Source organism: Chiloscyllium plagiosum, chromosome 24, assembly GCF_004010195.1.
Source record: "Chiloscyllium plagiosum isolate BGI_BamShark_2017 chromosome 24, ASM401019v2, whole genome shotgun sequence".
NCBI lineage: Eukaryota > Metazoa > Chordata > Chondrichthyes > Orectolobiformes > Hemiscylliidae > Chiloscyllium > Chiloscyllium plagiosum.
The window spans coordinates 24,322,462-24,341,744 of record NC_057733.1 but is presented as its reverse complement, the minus strand read 5'-3'; the positions used below and the strand labels follow the sequence as shown (position 1 = coordinate 24,341,744).

General features: G+C 39.8%; 1 protein-coding gene across 3 annotated transcripts in view; it reads right to left on the bottom strand.

Moving 5' to 3' along the window:
- The window catches only part of uts2r2 (urotensin-2 receptor 2), a 144,741-nt gene that overhangs the window by 60,316 nt on the left and 65,142 nt on the right, over positions 1-19,283 (bottom strand). For all 3 annotated transcript variants that reach the window (XM_043714606.1, XM_043714605.1, XM_043714604.1), the window contains exons 5-7: positions 14,447-14,511; positions 13,916-13,972; positions 6,040-6,193 (exon numbers count right to left, since the gene is read on the bottom strand). In XM_043714606.1, coding sequence (XP_043570541.1) covers positions 6,040-6,193; positions 13,916-13,972; positions 14,447-14,511 — 276 coding nt within the window. The remainder of the gene's footprint in view (positions 1-6,039; positions 6,194-13,915; positions 13,973-14,446; positions 14,512-19,283) is intronic.

Sequence of the window (19,283 nt, the reverse complement as noted above, 5' to 3'; positions counted from 1 at the left end):
AGCCTTATTTTCTAGCAATTCAAAGTCCATTCTTGCCTCTCTTGCCTTTTAGGTATCTAAAACAAAACTCTTGCAATATTCTTTCAGATTACTAGCTATCTTAATCTCATTTTTCATCTTCTTCCCCATTGTTGCATTTTTAGTTATCCTCTACTGGTTTTTAGCAGCTTCCCAATCCTCTGGCTTCCCGCTACTCTTCATGAAAGTGTATGCTTTATCTTTTGCTTTTATACGGTTCCTGACTTCCCTTGTCAGCCATGCTTGCCTCATCCTTCTTCAAGATGAATCTCTGCTACGCCTCCTGAATTACCTGTGCCATGGCTACTCCACTATTGTTCCTACAAGGCTCCCTTTTAGTCAAGTTTGGCCAGCTTCTCCCTCACATCTTTGTAGTTACCTTTAGTCAATTGTAATACCATTATATTTGATTCCAGCTTCTCCCCTCTCAAAAACTGCAGGATGAATTCTCTCATATTGTGGCTTCCTAATCAAGTCTGCCTCATTACACATCAGCAAATCCTGAATTGCCTGGTTCCTCGTGGGCTCTGCCATAAGCATTCACCAAAAATGTCTCTCCAACAACATGTATCCAACAGGCACACATTTTAGTGGCAAAGTTCCATGCTTCAACATCAGTCAGAAATATTTCTCTTTACCTTACCAAGGGTTCATGAATATGCCCAACCTTAAGTACTTAGTGCCATACTATTTCAAGAGGTACACACAGCCAATTCTGAGCCTAGAAGACCTTTTACAATTGCCATGTCCCAGCCACCATTGTAATAGCTGATGCAACAGAACTAAGAGACAAGCTTACTCCACAAATGGCCTAAGGCCCTGGAAATGAACTCTCGCCTTATTCTTGACCAAGGCAGGTTTCACATATTACCTGCTCCCAGCATTAATCCTGGCCTGGCTGCTTCCAATTCCTAAACCCAAATCTTAATATGTTTCAGCCTCTAAATTAAGCATTATTCTTCCTCAGCCTTAGCTGTGGGAATTGAAACTATTCAGGTGCACAGTTATCCGCTGCTGAAGACGAAGTCTGGAATTTCTTCCACGGGACATATATTGTGATACAGGCTGTTATGTAGTTCATAAACTGCATTCCTAACAGAGGTGTAGCTTTGCCCAGGAGTTTAGGCTTTTCCTGCAGGATGTAGCTTCACTGCAGTTCGAGAGCCACGAGCCAGTGCTGGGAGGACTGCAGAGGCAGGGAAGAGCACCAGCCCCTCAGACTGCTTAACAGGTCCCTTCACCTTCCCCTCACCCCCTTCACACTGCCACCTCATCTTCCCCTCCATCCACCCCCAGAGCCAAACAGCTAGCACCTTCTCTGTACAGGCCATTGTTTCCATTCAAAATCAATGCAAAATATTTCATGTCCCTAGGCGGGAACCTCTCACCCTCTAATAAAAGCCTCCACAAAACACATAATCAGACTGAAAAAAAATGAATTCTGCCATGTGAAAAAATCCTTCCAATACATATATAAAACAGAAATTGCTGGAAAAACTCAGCAGGTTTGCCAGCATTGGAGAGGGAAAGAGAGTTACTGTTTTGAGTCCAATCTGACCCTTCTTCAGAATCCTACTAGTTTGTGTCATCAAACTAGAAAATACATCAAAGTCTGAATCTAGATGTAATATCTCCACGTTTGCAGATAACACAAAACTGAATGGGAGGATATGCTCGAAGGAGGATACAGAAATGCTTCAGTGTGATGGAGGGATGGAGAGTCATACCAGACTGGAAACATTAACACTGGTTCTCTCTTCACAGATGCTGCCAGACCTGCTGAGTTTCTCCAGCATTCTCTGTGCTTGATCCTGTACTGGAGAGAAGAGCCTCACTTGTGGAAGTCGTGGAAAAGTCATTTGTGCCTTGTGCTGATGTAGGTGTGTTTTTGTCTGGTTTAGTTCCAGCAGTAAAGATGCACAGGCCCTGAACTGTCTCAGCCCCAGGATATCCCTGCAGCAGTTTTCAGGGGAAAGTCCCCAGCCTAAACATCTCCTGCTGATTCATCATGGACTTACCCACCATCATATGGTCACAAGTGAGGATGCTCACTAAAGATCGCATAACACATAACGCTCAGCACCATCCCCAACATTTCAAGTGCTGAATCAGTCCATGTCAACATGCAGGAGGACTTAGACAGTAAACCAAAAACCAAAGGATCCATGGACACTGGAAATCATAAACAAAACCAAAAACAGAAAGTGCTGGAAAACCTCAGCAGGTCTGGCAGCATTTGTGAAGAGAGAACAGAGTTAACGTTTCAAGTCCAGTGACCCTTCTTCAGAGCTTAAGCTTTGAGAGCCCCTTCTGAAGAAGGGTCACTGGACCCAAAACGTCAACTCTGATTTCTCTCCACAGATGCTGCAAAACTTGGACAGTGCTCATATTTGACTTGTAAAGTGACAAGCAATGACCTTCTCCAATAAGTGAGAAGGTCCCTCACCTTTCTATGGCATTACCATCACTGAATCCTTCACAATCAAAATCCCAGGGGCCAGAAGCTGAACTGGATCAGCCATATAAATAAACAAAGAACTTTGGGGGCTTGAGATCTGAAACAAAAACAGAAATTTCTGGAGAAACACAAAGTGATGAAGAGTCACTGGACTGTACATTAACTGTGCTTTCTTAACAAGTCTGGTAGCATCTCTGCGAAGTTTCTCCAGCTGTTTCTGCTTTTGTTTCAGCCATATAAATACTGTGGCTATAAGAAATGGTCAGAAACTAGAACTTCTGTGGTGATTAACACACCTTCTGACTCCCCAGAGGCTACCCACCAGCTACACCATACTAATCAATATTTTCCACTTGCTTGGATGTGTACAGCTCCCAATAACACTGAAAAGGCTGAACACTATCCTGGAAAAGCAGCCCAGTTTACTGGCACTTTTTCCATCAAATTATAGTTCATCCCTTGCACCACTGACACAATGTGGTATTGGTGTGTACTATATACTTAATGCTCTGCAGCAATTCACCAAGAGTCCTAAAGCAGCACTTTCCAAACCTGTGACTTCTGCCACATAAAAGGACAAGGGCACAGACGTAAGGAACACCACTGCCTGCAGTTTAGCCTCCATGCCACATATCATCTTGACTTGAAACTACACTGGTGTTTCTTCATTGTCACTGGTTAAAGAAACCTGGAACTTCTTTCCCATGCATTGTGGGTGTACTTGCATCACATGGAGTGCGAAAGTTGAAGAAAGTGGTTTGTTCACCTTCTCAAGTACCATTTGGGATAGTCAACAAAGGTTGGCTTTGCCAGCAACACCAAAGTCCCGTGAGAAAAGAAAAAAAAGTCTCCAAAATAGGTTAACTGCATGCATGCAGGCTGCTGCAGTCATCGACAAAATAACAACTAACATCACTTCAGAAGTGATATACTAATTCCAATAATGCCTTGGAAGCACAGAGGCATGAATAGTAGCTAGTAACTGCAAGCTCTCTCTTCAAAAAATCTCCTGCCAACTTGTGCCAATTTGACTTAACCAAAAGGGGAATGTCTTTTTAAGGGAACAGTGCAGTCCATATCAAACAAATGGAAACTCTTTGGACTTTTGACTCTTGGACACACTAACAGGTTTAACACTTGACAGTTACATAGTTAACCACAAATACCCTAAAAGTGATAGGATTCCACTGAAATGTATTGCATAAAATTGTCCAAGAAATTATCTTTTCAGAAATATAGCCAATATGGCAAGTTTCTAATAGATTGCCTTTGACTGGGAAAATCCTTTCCCCAAGTGTATGATATTCATATGTTTTCATTTTAAACCAGGATTGTCTATGGTGGTACATATCAAATTAATAGATCTTTCCGAAGTAAGGCATTTAAAATCTGGAATACTTTGATCATTAGCACAATTGAAAATTACACTGTAGTCTCACTGTGATTTTATCATTTGAGGCAAGAATTTGGTTTAATTAATGCAGGCCACACAGTCAACATTTTCAACTGCAGTAATAGCATTAACTATCATGTATTTATTTGTTCATTTCCCTTTTCAATTCAATTGACTCCACTTATCTTAATAGCATTAAAAATCAAACAACACCAGGTTATCGTCCAACAGGTTTAATTGGAAGCACACTAACTTTCGGAGCGACGCTCCTTCATCAGGTGATTGTGGAGGGCTCGATCATAACACAGAATTTATAATGAATGTATGCAGGTTTTGAGCAAAGTGCAATGTAACTCTGCAAATACAAATTCACCACACAAAATATATGTGTGCATGTGGGTCTTTGTCTGTTTATGTGTGTGTGTCTATCTGGGATGGGGTTGTGAGTGTGAGAAAGTGCGTGTGTGCTTGTGTGTGTGTAGTGAGTGCAGAGTGTCTTAAATCTGTGAGGGGGTGCATGTGTGGGAGTGTGTGTGTCTATAAGGGTGTGTGTGGGTGTCTGTGTGCGCGTCTGTGTGTACCTGTATCAGTGTGTATGTGAGGAATATCTGTGTGTGTGTAGTGCAACGGTGATCACCTGTAATGTGACATGAACCCAAGGTCCCGGTTGAGGCCCTCCCTATGGGTACCGAACTTAATAACAATTGCACTTAGCCACTGTGCTTGTAGGACTGAAACAATTCGCAGTTACACACAGCATTGTAACCATAGTTTGTTCCAGACTTTTGAACAGACCTCTCAAATGTTAATGTCGATCATTATTTCCGCACGTTTTCTCCAGCTGTAACACTGTATTGCACACTCTGTTCCATTACCTGATGCACTTTGTGCTGTGTGGTCTGCCTTCAGCACAAAAAAACACACTTTCCACTATATCTCAGTACACGTGACAATTCGGCGGGTCAGTGTGGACTTGTTGGGCTGAAGGGCCTGTTTCCATACTGTAAGTAATCTAAAAAAAAATTTATTGTGCTTGTGATACTGTAAAAATAGCAAACATGGGTGGCACGGTGGCTTATAGGTGGCTCAGTGGTTAGCACTGTTGCCTCACAGTGCCGGGTTCGATTTTACCCTCGAGCAACTGTCTGTTTGGAGATTGCATACTCTCCCCATGTCTGTGTGGGTTTCCTCCAGGTGCTCCAGTTTCCTCCCATAGTCCAAAGATGTGCAGGTTAGGTGGATTGGCCATGCTAAATTGCCATAATGTCCAGGAATGTGCAGGCTAGGTTGATTAGCCACAGGAAATGCAGGGTTACAGGGATAGGGTAGGGGGTGTTTCTGCTTAGGATGCTCTTTGGAGGATCAGTGTGGACTCAGTGGGCCGAATGGCCTGTTTCCATGCTGTAGGTATTCTATGATAACAAGCAACTCACTAGAAAAACGTCAATTAGATAGCCCAGTATATTACATTATAGCAAAACAGTGATGTGCTGCTAAACAGGGCTTCTGTCATTAACCTGAAGAGCTATAAAATAATATTACTTGTTAGCAGTTTGACCACCACCATCAAGCACAATATTTTGGCATCAACAAAGTTCCTGTTCAGTTGCATACCTAAAGCATACAAGAAGCCAGAAAGAGACAGTGCAGGACTTGTTCCATAATAAGTAATGGCTAACGTTATCCTGGTCTCAAGTGGAGTAAGTGTCGGAGCAGGTTTGGAGAGTATCTACTCCAGTTCTTAATTCCCATGTTCCTATGTAATGCATGTGCACCTTCTTGCACTGCAAAATCAAGTTGGTCACAACAGCGAAATTTTAAAGGAAACAATAAGCATCAATAATTTTTCCTGTGCTTAGCTTGGATCTAAATAAAAATCAAGTTATTTCTGACTAACAGCTCAATTCTGAGATATTTGTTGTACTATTTTCAATGAGTTTCCAACAGTTTAAATATAAAAGGCATTGTATTGAAATAGACTATCACTTTACCAATTGTACAGCATTCATTATGCCATCATTCACTCATGAACAAACCTTTCTTGTGTACAACCACAGAACATGATGTACTGCACATTTCACAGAGGCTGAAATATGAAAGCTCTATTCAATCCATGAATTAATTCTAAATTGGTAAGCTTTTCATGACAAATCAAGAGATCATCCACTACCTTATCAATGTGAGGATGCCAATACTCATCATGCATTGTCTTGGCTTCAGTATTGTTCATCCTTGAGAAAAAGGTGGGCTTTGTGAGGTGCAGACGAGTTGGATTAATCCCGAATGATTCAGCTATTACTTGCTGAATACGCCCTCGCACATCACTGCAAAAAAATAATCAATGCATAATTAAATAAAATCGTTAAGCTTTGGAACCTTTGAAATTAAAATCTAATTTTCATCTAAAACGAAGGTGACCACTGCAGCCATTTTAGGTCCCAATTTCTTCCTTTTTACAAACCATTTCAGTCTATGAAAGATATCCTGTATAACAATCAGATGAAGCAAGTTAAAATTTATCAGCGTCATCATATACTAAATACTTCAACTGTTTTCACATAGTACACAGTATAGCGGAAATCTGTCTCCAAGAACTGTAGATGCTGGCTGAAATAACTCCACAGAGGCCAGTATCCCATCACTAAGTCACCCTTTATTTACACATGGAGTGCCCTTGAGCCTGATCCAGTTCTCAGAGTGAACAGAATGTCAGATACTCCTGTTCTTTTTTTTTAATGTCTGACACTCCAGTTCTCTTTTTTTCATTTTAACCCCCACACTACCGCCTAACTGTGGTAGTGCTTATTTTTTCCCCAGCACCCATGTTGTGCGTGTGCAGGTGTGAGACAGAGTGAGAGACACAAGGTGTACGAATCTTTATTCGATTTCCACCACCAGGAAGAAAGGAAACACCCGAGCGGCCAAGATACTCCTGTTCTTCTCTGTCAGCCAACGCTCCCTGATTGGACCAGATTAACAGTCCCAATTAGGGAACTCATTTTCTATAATGTCCATCTGGCTGACCTCATTACAATCATTACACTGCCAAAACAAATTGTTCATGACTGAGCTGGACAGAATCTTGAGATCTGTGGTACGAACAAAAGAGGAGTCATTGGTAACTAGCTGTTTAAAGAGGCCATGATTTAACAGAATGGTGAAATAGACTGAAGACTCAAAGTGTCTCAGTCCTTTATGTAAAAGCTTATGAAATGCACCATTATGAAAAAGTGTTGTTTTAGCCACAGAATTTACATCACACTAGTTTGACTTGCACAGTTTACAGGATATTTGTTCATTTCAAATATTTAGTGCAGCTTGACTGTCAAGTATTGGAACCTAATTCCTTTACACACTGTTAACAACAGAAAACTTTGTTGTGAAGCTATTGAAAAGAAAGACTTGCAAACAAGTACAAAATTTGTATTTTAAATTGATTTTGGAAGCATGTAGAGGCAGCTTTCTGGCATGATTTTACATGGAGCCAGTTCATTTGGAATGTAAAATAAGCCATTGAGCAAATGTTTTTGAAGCTGTGTTTGATGCTAACCAGATTCATAAAATGTTACAAAATATTGTGACAAATTTCTAGCATTGCCGATAAATGTAATAGAAATTTTCCATTACAGAGTTGAATCCCAGAGAATAGCAACACTTCCTGCCCTCCATACCTTTAATCAGCAGTGATCCAGCACCATTACTTTACAGTAGTGTGCACAAACCCAGAGATATTAGCACACTCATGAAAAATTTATTTTCTTCTTATTTTGATATTTGACTTAAGAATTTGCAAGTATGATGCCTCACAAATTACATACTAGAAGGACAGATAACCCTCAGGAGGTTAATCAGAGTGAGGAACTGAAAGAACTCCAATGTGCTAAGTGGAGATAAAACATTGAAACTTTTCATCCTGTATTCATCAGAACTGGGATGCAAGAAACAGACATGAAACAAGAGACATAATTTTGTACAAAAAGAGAAGAAGGTCACTTTGTGTGCTTAATATAGAGATACAGCATTTCACAACTATTGGGGCAGCACAGTAGTTAGCACTGCTGTCTCACAGCACCAGGGACCCGTGTTCAATTCCAGCCTCTGGCGACTGTCTGTGTGGAGTTTGCACATTCTCACTGTGTCTGCATGGGTTTCCTCTGGTTTCCTCCCACAGTCCAAAGATGTGCGGGTCAGGTGAATTTGCTATGCTAAATTGCTCAAAGCATTAGGTGCATTAGTCAGAGGGAAATGGGTCTGGGTAGGTTACTCTTCGGAGAGTCAGTGTGGACTTCCATACTGTAAGGAATCTAATCATCTAATCTAATCTATCCTGTGTGATAAAGGATACCCCGATCAAATCATCACTCATGATATATCGTTGTACATTTTGCCCTGAGAAGTGTCCAGTCTATCTCATGTTACTGGAAGGGGAAGCTGTTTCAAAAATGTTAACAAGAAGCGCTCGCTGTCTCATGCTACCACTTCCCAGTCAATCCATGAGCACTTTCCTTCACTGACAAAGTGCTGCCATAAAATCTAAAAGAGTTTTTTTTTAAACCTATCACATAAATCAGTAATTTGGTATTTCAGTTTCAGTGCTGGTATGATGCCAGATATGTATACCGTACATCCCAACAGCAGGTGGACAGCATGAAATAGCACTTCCTGTTAACCAATCACATAGCAGCCAGCTTATCATTTTCAACTAATCCATGCTTGCAAGCCTTAGAAATGAATATCCACTATTAGATGTGATTCTGCTGTTGGAAATTTTGTATTAAATAATGCGGATAGCGCTAAGAATTACCTTGGAGACCAGTTTAAGGTCATCAACCATGCCTGTAGCATATTGCTTTATTGTAGCTACATATATAAATCCGCAGGAACCTGTTTTATGTTGGCAAAAAATCCATCTAAGAGCGGCATAGTGGCTAGGGTGCCACGGTGGCTCAGTGGTCAGCAATGCTGCTTCACAGTACCAGGGACCCGGGTTCAATTCCAGTCTTGGGTGACTGTGTGCAGTTTGCACATTCTCTCCGTGCCTGCGTGGGTTTCCTCCGGGTGCTCCAGTTTCCTCCCACAATCCAAAGATGTGCAGATCAGGTGATTTGGCCATGCTAAATTGCCCATAGTGTTAGTGCATTAGTCAGGGGTAAATGTAGGGGAATGGGTCTGGGTGGGTTACTCTTTGGAGGGTCGTGTGGACTTGATGGGCTAAATGGCCTGTTTCCACACTGTAGGGAATCTAATCTAATTTGTACATACATTTTAGTAAAGGAGTTATAGAGACAGCCAAACTGCATTCCCATGGCAATACCCTGACCAATCAGAATCGACCTGTCAGCTCTGAGAATTTAAAATAGACAATTAATAGTTCTGCTGCATCTCCGTGCCAATGATGGTCCAACATACCAGCACCCTCCTCTCAATCTGTATAAATGGTGTCTCTTGTTTGAAGTGGTTTCCTTATGAGTAGTTCTGGTAAGTATAACATTTTTAAAAATCGATTCTATTATGTTTTTAGCAATATTTAAGTTTGTACTATCAAGAACTTAAAGTAATTAATATCAATAAAGAAAATGTATTCAATGAACTTAAGAGACTAAAAGCTAACAAACCTGCTGAATCAAATGGCCTCTATCTTAGTGTTCAGAAGAGTTAGCTGGGAACAGAGTGGATGCACTAGTTACAATTTTCCAAAACACTCTCCTTTCCCAGCAGAGTGGAAGCTTACAAGTGTATCACTAGTATCCAGAAAAGGAAAGAGACAGAGAACAGGAACCTAGAGGCCAGTTAGCTTGAGATCACTCATTAGCAAAATGCTGGAATCTATTATAAAAGAAGTCTTAACAGTGAGTTAGGATGTAATAGTAGGATCAGCTTTGTGGTTTTCTAAAAAGGGAACCATGTTTGACAAATTCACTCAGGTTTCTTGAGGATATAAGTTTTAGAGTAGTTAAACAGAAATTAGTCAATGCAGCATAGTTGGATTACCAGAAGGCGTTCAAGGACTCATGGAATTAGGAGGAATAAGTTCACATGCATGGACAATTGGTTAATGAACAGGGAGCAAAGGGTAGCAATAAAGGGGATAATTTCATATTGAAAGGCTCTATCCAACAGAGGCTCCAACTACTTTCAATCTACATTAGATGAAGGGTCCAAGATTAACTTACCCATGCCTGCAGATAATACAAAACTCAGCTGGAATACAAGCTTTGAAGAGGACACAAGGAATCTAGGCAGGTTTAAGTGGACAACAATTTTATAATTGGAGCAAATTGTGGGAAAAAGTCAAGTTGAAGAAGCAGATTTTTTAAAAAAAGATTTACTAAACTTTTAGATGTTGATATTCAGAGAATTGGAAATGCTTGTGCAAGGAATACAGAGTTATCGATAAGAGGGGAAGTGACATGCTGGTCGTTACTGCAGGTAAATTTTAATTCAAGAACAAGGAAGCATTGCTCCATTATTTTTGTAACTTTAGTGAAACCATACCAGCAGTATTGTGCATCATCCCCATAGCTCAGAAAGGATAAAGCTTAGGGACAGTACTACAATGATTCACTGAATTATTGATTCACTGAAAGGATTATCCTGTGATGAAAGGTTGAGTAAATTGGAACTTAACTCTCCGCTGTTTAGAAGAATGAAGGAGATCTCACTGAAATATACCATATTCAGGAGCAGCTTGACAGGACAGATATTGACAGGTAGCTTTCCCTAGATGGGAAGTCTAAAGCATAGTGGCACAGTCTCTGGGTCAATACTTTAGGGCTGAGACGAGGAAATATTTCTTCAGAAGTAGGGCTTTGGATCTTTGGAATTCCATTCACCAGAGGGTGGTGTATACTGCGTTGTTGACAATATTCAAGACTGGGGACATATAGTCTCCTCCTGTTCCTGCTTCCTATACTTAATTGAATCGCTTGATGGCTCGACAATACTGATTTTGTACATCGATGGCAATGTATTAGATTTAAATAGTATACTTTTTTAAGCACTAAATTTGCTTCTCCACTTTAGTTGCTATTATCCTCCCCATCTGAGTTTATTAGTGAAGGTTATTTTGAGATTAAATGTTACTGCAGCACACAGCACCTTGAAACAAATGGAGCTGTCCTGTTTTAATAAAAGCTAAATGCTGTAGTATCTATAATTATTTCTCAGTATGGGAGGCCTTTTCTAAGTACGGTCCAGGGTGTGCTGAATGTTTGAAGTGTAATGTCCAGTTAAAGATTTTGAAAGGACACATTTCAATCTTAGTCTGTATAAATTTGTATAATTGTACAACCATTCACTAACTCTCTCACGATCAGGTGTACTTGTGAACCACAAACAACTAACCTTTTGGCATTTGGAGATAAGTATGGTGCTGGGTCGGGATACATACTTTGATAAACTAGATAATTTCACAAAGTAAGGGATTTTTTTGTGAGGTAAGCAACAGGCAGCAACAACATGAGTCGCATCAACCAAAATATAAGTAAGAAATCATGCTGAACATCCAAAGTCTTACCATTTCTATTTCATAGAAAATTTAAGTGTTTGTGAAAAATTGACGCAAGATACGAAGAAAGAATCAGCCCTAAAAAAGATGAATAAGACCAATAAAGAACAGCAACCTCCTATCGCTCTGAACTTGTGAAGCATGGATCAGAATAGGTCCTTGAAAATTGCTGGGATGGTTGCATTGTGTGCTGAAATGCAATGCATATGTACTTACTAATGGTAAAAACATACTTTGGGTTCAGAAACAATTTCAGAGCAACAGCTGGCTTGTGTCACTACCTTATGAAACAAAACTGCCAAGCAGAGGGAGGTGGTGGCTCGGAAGTCACACAAAGACCTTGATAACAAAATGACCAGTTCGCAGAGGTTCATCATCAGACACCAGAAAAAAACACAAGCATCCATTATGTCACATTGGCGACATGGATAAAATATCCATCGATTTTAATATGTCCAGTTATCAAACTACAAAATGGATAGGTTCAAAACAGTTCTAGTGAATTGGACACAAAGACAAGAAGGACATAAGAAGGCAAGATTCACGATGGTATGACATGTGGCCAATGGAACAAATTTAAAGCCTGTGGTAATTTTAAAAAGTAAAACAATGCCAGTCATCAAGTTCCCTGCAAGTGTTTCTGTGCATGTTCCTAACAATGGTTGGATGAATGAGGGTGGAGTGGAGATATGGGTCAATAAAGTGTGGAATAGTCCTGATTGCCTGCTCTAAGTAAGCAACTCTTCAGTGTGGAATATGTTCAAATCCCAAAGAACCATTGAGCTGAAGAGACACCTGTGAAGAATGAATATCCATATTGTAGTAAAACCAAGGGCTCTAACATTCTCTAGACATGTGCCTCAACAAGCCAGAGGAAAACGGAGCTGAGAATTATGAGATCAGCCACGATCTCATTGATTGGTGGAATGGACACACCTGCGGAATGGTCTACTTCTGCTCCGTGTTTCTTATACAAGGATCATTTTTGCACCAAATGGATAAATCGACAAAGAAAAGATCTTTCACAAGAGTGAAAATACATATACTGTCCAACTAGATATTTTGTGTGGCTTCATCATCAAATCATGGGATGCACTGAATGCACCATATCATCAAATTGTTCACAAACTGCACAGCACCTAATTTAATGGACGAAAAGGAAAGTGATTCAATGTGAAGAAATGATTCTGAAAATGAATGCTCCAAATCTGATCAGGAGTAGGAGTCTTACAATGCAACCATCACTGAAACAACTAGGAATTAACTGAATGTACTTTTTGCACTGGGCACTGAAGACAATGAGTCTGACAGTTCAAAGTTTGTGAGAAGATTAGTTTTAAAGCACTTTGACTGCAATTAATGGCATCCTTGTAGAATATGTTAATATTTGATTAAAATGTGTCAGAGTACTCCAAAACCAGGTGGTTCACATTTTATTCTCAGACCCTGTTTATCCAAGGTCTTTTCAAGGCTTCAAGGGTCGATATAAACATCATGATTGGCATCATTTTCTCCTCCTGCTATTACAAGATAAGAATTTTCATATAATAATTATTATAAAATTGATCTGGGATGTTAATTTTGAATTGACTTTTTCTGGAATATTACTTACATGAATGGCCAACAGAGCAGGACACCAATGTTAAAGCCACAATTATCATTTCTTAACAGAGAATCAGCTAGAGTCAGGGCCTGCATAATGGTACTGTATTGATCTCAAAACAACAGTAAAGTTCAAACAAGCATCTGAATGTCAATGGGAGTTTCAGATGAATAAGAAGCAAAATGTAAAACAACACTGGCCACTAGTATCAATACAAAGTCAGATATTAAATATTTCAATAGAAGGGAGGAACTGAGAAAAAGTTGTTTATCAATGGCCTGTTTCCACATTGTAGGTAATCTAATCAACAACAAACTACTTCAATGGGTTGCATGCCATCTGAAAGCAGTAATATATCAACATTTAAAGCCATTCATTTTTTTCCTATTTTTAAGATGTGAGTAGGGAACAATCAATAAGGCTCAGGAAATAGATCAGGATTAGTCTGACAGCTATTGAAAATTGAAATTACTGCTACCCACTGCAATTGCTCAAAATTCAATGGGCCTTATAACCTTGCTCAAGGCCGAGAGAGAGAGACAATATGTTTTAAAAAGCAAGAGATGCATAGATTTTTTTTGTCCTTTTTGAAAATTAGGCTAGTACAATTGCAACATTTAAAAGACATTTGGATGGGTAAATGAATAGGAAGGGTTTGGAGGGATATGGGTCAAGTGCTGGCAGGTGGGACTACATTGGGTTGGGATATCTTGTCCTCATGGACGGGTTGGACCGCAAGGTCTGTTTCCATGTTGCACATCTCTATGACTCTACATAAGGCAATGACCAGTATACACAGTCTCAAAGCGGTCAAGACATGACTGAGAGGAGGGAACGAGAAAGAATGAGAGGAGAGAGATATTAGTTAAGGAATAACCATGTACAGCGTCATTCTTGCTACTCACGTAAGTAATCAGGATATTTCAGGTGTGTTACCTGTAGAGTGCGAAGTCCTCTTTATCAAATATATCCTTTATTTGCTCTCCAAAGTACCTGCAAATATAATTTTAAATTAACAGCAGGTAAATATCCTAACATACATGCTCCCTTCCGTTAAAAGCGTTTAATCATTTTAAAGAGCCTCACAGCACCCAATTTCTCCTCCCAGCCTGCATATCACTGATTAAAGTTACGACTTATCACTCTATTGAATGGTCTTTGGCTTTATATCTTTAAAACAATAAAAGTTCCAGTTAGGAATGCTGTCTGTTTGTTGCTTAACAATTTTGCTTATCAGTATCTTTCTTTAACATTTAATTGGACTCTTCATACATAACCTGCCCTCCTGAGTTCACGACAGGACATAACCAGTTCCAATTTCCAGTTCTGTTCACTATCATATGAGACATGAATCTCGGGTAAATGTCTAGTGACACCTTGATCAGACTTAGCTCAGCCCTTTAGCTTGCTGAAACTATCAGCGAGAACACATTAAGAATTGAGCGGAGTGCAAACAGCAGATCTTACCTATAGATATTAACAAATTGTTTCCCCATTGATAGTGCTCCAGAGTGCAAATCGAGAATGGAGGCCTGAAAGTAGAGAGATATTACAACAGTTGATGATTTGAAAAGCCACAACAAAATTTGTCCCTCCCTTTAAACTCATTACCAACAAATGATATCTACTGAAAAATATACCGCTGTCACTGAAATTTGATTAATTTCTATTTATTCATGACCAGAACATTTCATATAGTCCTGCCAGACATTTAACACTGATTTGCCTGCTCAAGGTTAATTTGTGAACATGCATAAAAAAGGAAATAATCAATTCACTTTGTTAATTCGTCTAGATTACAGGATAGAAATAAAGCTCATGAAAATAATGTTTAATAAGCTCATAAAATTAATATTGAAATTAAGATCCATGGTTGAAACAAATGTTTAACATCTGAAAATGTAAAGAGAAAGCTGCTTTTGATGTTGGAAATCTGAAACATAAGCCAGAAATGTATGTTTCTCTCAAAAAAGGACAGGTCAGAGTGGGATGATGCCATGCCCTATATCCTTGCTGGTGTTTTACCAGTGATAGAGAGATGTTGGCCAAGCCATAAACCCTTGAGCAAATTAAAGTAGCGAGAAGAGATGCCCATCTTACAAAACAAGGTTACATCTGATAGTCTGGCTGCAGGTTCAGGAAAGGTGGTTCCCACATGTTCAAAGTTTTGTGCCCCAGAAAGGACTCCCACAGAGGAAAGGATTACCCATTTGAAACTCCTATCTTTCTTCTTCTTCCTCCCACCCTCCTCGGACCTCCACTCATCACTCCCTCCCCCCACACCAGGGTCTGCCTGCTTGGTTCTGGCATTGGTTATACGACTTCCAGACCAGCCTTCTTCATGGCTCCTTGTCAGGGACTGACACAGTCCCGGCAATGGCCACAGCTCCCAGTGGCGCTATGGGACCTGAAGATCTGCTAGTTCTTGATCATCTAGAAACTCTGAGAGGCGGAACATCCTCCCACAAAAAGCCAGCAGACTGCCTGAGTGCATATAATCTAGTGGTGGCTTCCAAAGCCAGTTTGAAGTGAGTAGTCCCTAGTTTTGCAGCTGGAGCCAGGGCTGCCCCCAACATCACCACCACATACAATCCCAGCCCTTACCTAAAATCTTCCAGAAACATTAAACAGGTCAGAGAAAACACAGAAACAAGTATTTCAGGTTGATCAAGTGTTCCTATCAGTTTGTTCCACAGATCGACTAACTGAAGGTTCTCAGTATGTTGTGCTTTTGTCTATAAGTTAGCTAAAGCTCCTAAAGTTACTGTCAATTGACAGTGTCCACTGACACTGAAATGCTAGCCATATGCCAATCAAACCATTCTAAGAAACTGCAAGACCAGCATGTATCTTAAGTAGATCAGAATGTGTACAACTTTGCTAGCCAAAGAAATCAAGGAGGCTCTCTATTTAAATACCAAATAATACCTTGGTGTCCAACATGATTCTTAATTCCATGTACAAATAGAGCAAAAAGAATATAGTCTTTGCACGTTCAGTTGAATATCCAGCAGTGAGATATTATCAGGCTCTTGTCAACAGAATTCCAAGACTTCTGGAACTCTGCTAGTAAATTTGAAAACCAGAGATTAAATAATGCAAGAACTCCACAAGTAGAACAGGGCACTAGAGATACAACATAAAACACACTTATTTTCCATATCCTGATAATATATCTGAAGTGTATTCAGTTTCAAATCTAACTTTAACATTGTGCATTTCATCATCAACAAATACTTCTGATCTATTTTGCCTTGAAAAGGAATATGCTTTCGTTTACCTCAAACAGTACGGATAGTCATAAATAAAACAAAAACTAACAAAAAGTATGAACCATTTTGCAGCTCAGTGATGACACTAGAATAATAAGTATTATTTCATGTTATTTCATCCCACGCCTATTTTAAAATAAATTGCTCAACTGGTTATTTTTGACTTTATAGTCTCATTTTCTTCCCTTCATTTCTTCAAAAGACACATAGCTTCTTCCAAATTCCTTGGAGTAACCTTGAGTATTCACTTCCCTTTGGTTCTACTTATCTACATGAAAACATTTGGTTTCATTTGCTAGCATTCACGTTGTTTTCAGTTTTCGCTCTCATTCAAACTTATGTCCCATCATTTGTTCTCCACACTCTGTTCTCTCAGCCATTCTTCCAGTGTCAGGCCGGACACAAGAAGGGTTCATTTAAAACCCCGCGACCAGGCCAGCTGGAAAAGCCAAAGCCCACCCGCTGAAGAATGCAGCCATATTCCATTTCACCAGAGGGAAGAAATGCAACATTTGACAAAGTTCATTCCAACCAGTTGTTACCCAATAACTGAGTATGAAAGTTAGTCTTAAAGTATCTGAGTGCTATTCAACTTTGGTCTAAATCAGAGGCCAGCCTCATCCTGATATGGGTGTTTTAGCAAGAGTTAAGAGAATTAATCCATGTTTCTCTCCTTTGCCTGATCTACAGAAAGCAAATTCAATGAAATAGAAATCAGATAAGTTCTTCAACAGGTCGGGAATGCAGCACATCAAGTTACTGAAAATTAGCTTATTGTTCTCCAAGATGAGACATAAAAGCAATGTTCTTCTTTCAACAAGTACATATTAAAAATCAATGGTTAGTCACTTATTTTATGTTGTTTGGGTCCATTGCTGTTTCAGTTACCACACTGCTACACATTTTTGTCCAATTTTCCCACTATAAAAATCGTTGGTACACCTGTCTACATTAGTATGTAATATAAACGTGTGTGTTGTTATCGTTGAATGGCCCTGAGGTGACATAAATGGTATAAGCCAATCGCCCATTTATTGTAGAACCTGCCTGTTTAACATGCTTCTCTTGCAAATGTTGACCAAACTGTTTTGTAAGATTCCTATTTACTGCACTATTGCTGGAGATATTATATTATTCAGGAGGGTAGTAGTTAAACAACACATAGACTGCAATCACTTTGAAAGGTCATGTATGAAAAGTAATTAAATGGAGGCGCATTTGTGATTCCAAAGTTGCACAGTGAAATTGGTCACTCACAGCATTACATATCTTGTTTATTTTGTTTGATACATCATGTGGGACATGAAGCTTGATATTTTAATTGAGGCATCTCTCATCAGTATGTAAACATTTTAAAACTTTGTCAGCTATAATTACTATCCATAAGGTCAGAGTACAACACTGGGTAACTGGGAGTTGAATGTGTGTTGCTGGAAAGACATAGCAGGTCAGGTAGCATCCCGATCGCGACTCTGATCTCCAGCATCTGCAGTCCTCACTTTCTCCTACCGGGCAACTGGGAGACAAGAAAGAAGACTGGCAATTATTTCTCTTTGTTTGAATGACTGTGTTTCATTAGAATTTCGAAGAATGAGGTGGAATCCAAATGAAACTTTAACATTCTAACAGATATACAGATTAGATGCAATGGGGTTGTTTCCCTTGGTCGAGAAGTTTAAAACCAGGGGATACAGTCTCAGGAGCTTTTTGTTTGGGATAAGGGTGCCACTGGTTTATCACCTAATTGGAGGAGGGTAATTAAGAGTCAACCACATTTCTATGGGTCTAGAGTCACATGTAGGGCAGACCAGGTAAAGATGGCAATTTCCTTCCCTCAAGGACATTAATGAATGAGGTGGGTTTTTCCAAACATCACCAATGGATTTGTGGTCACCGTTAGACTCTTATTTCCAGATTTCAATGGAGTTCATATTCCACCATCTTGCATGGCAGGATTCAAACCGGATTCCCAGAACATTACCTGGGTCTCTGGATTAACAGACCAGCAATAATACTAAGAGGCCATTACCTTCCCATGAACATTGTGCAATCAATGGCGAACATCCCCACATCTGACCTTATGGCACAGAGAAAGTCATTGATGAAGCAGCTGAAGATGGAATGGCCTCAAACACTACCCTGAGGAACTCCTTCAGAGATGTCCTGGAGCTGCAATGACTTACCTCCAATAACCACAACCATCTTCCTTTGTGTCAGGTATGACTCCAACCAGCAGTAAGTTTGCCCCCTGATACCAATTGTTCCAGTTTTGCTTGGGCTCCTTGACGTCACACTCAATCACCTGCTGCCTTAACATCAAGTACAGATACTTTCATCTCACTTCTGGTGTACAGCTTGCTCATGTCTCTATATTTGGACAAAGCTATTTTAAGGTCTGGAGCCATTCCATCAGTCTGCTGTAAAATTATTCCTGCATTGGTTCTAGTATAGCTCAGGAAGCTAACACAAAATAAGATTAGATTTCTCCATTGTGAGGATGCATATTGAAGCCTCCATTTGTACCAATTTCCTAGTTAAGACACAATTGCAAAGGTTAACAAAGGTTATATTAGGCAGATGTTCAGATGTATTGGCACATTATGCACAAGGCACTTACTGGATTATAATTCCAAATCAAACAATCAAATTACTCATATAAAACTTGGAAGAGGGAGTCGAAGGGTGGGTCAGTAAATTTGCAGATGATATGAAGATTGGTGGAGTTGTGGATAGTGAGGAGGGCTGTTATCGGCTGCAAAGGGACTTAGATATGATGCAGAGCTGGGCTGAGGAGTGGCAGATGGAGTTCAACCCTGCCAAGTGTGAGGTTGTCCATTTTGGAAGGACAAATAAGAATGCGGAATACAGGGTTAACGGTAGGGTTCTTAGTAAAGTGGAGAAGCAGAGGGATCTTGGGGTCTATGTTCATAGATCTTTGAAAGTTGCCACTCAGGTGGATAGAGCTTGTAAGAAGGCCTATGGTGTATTAGCGTTCATTAGCAGAGGGATTGAATTCAAGAGCCGTGAAGTGA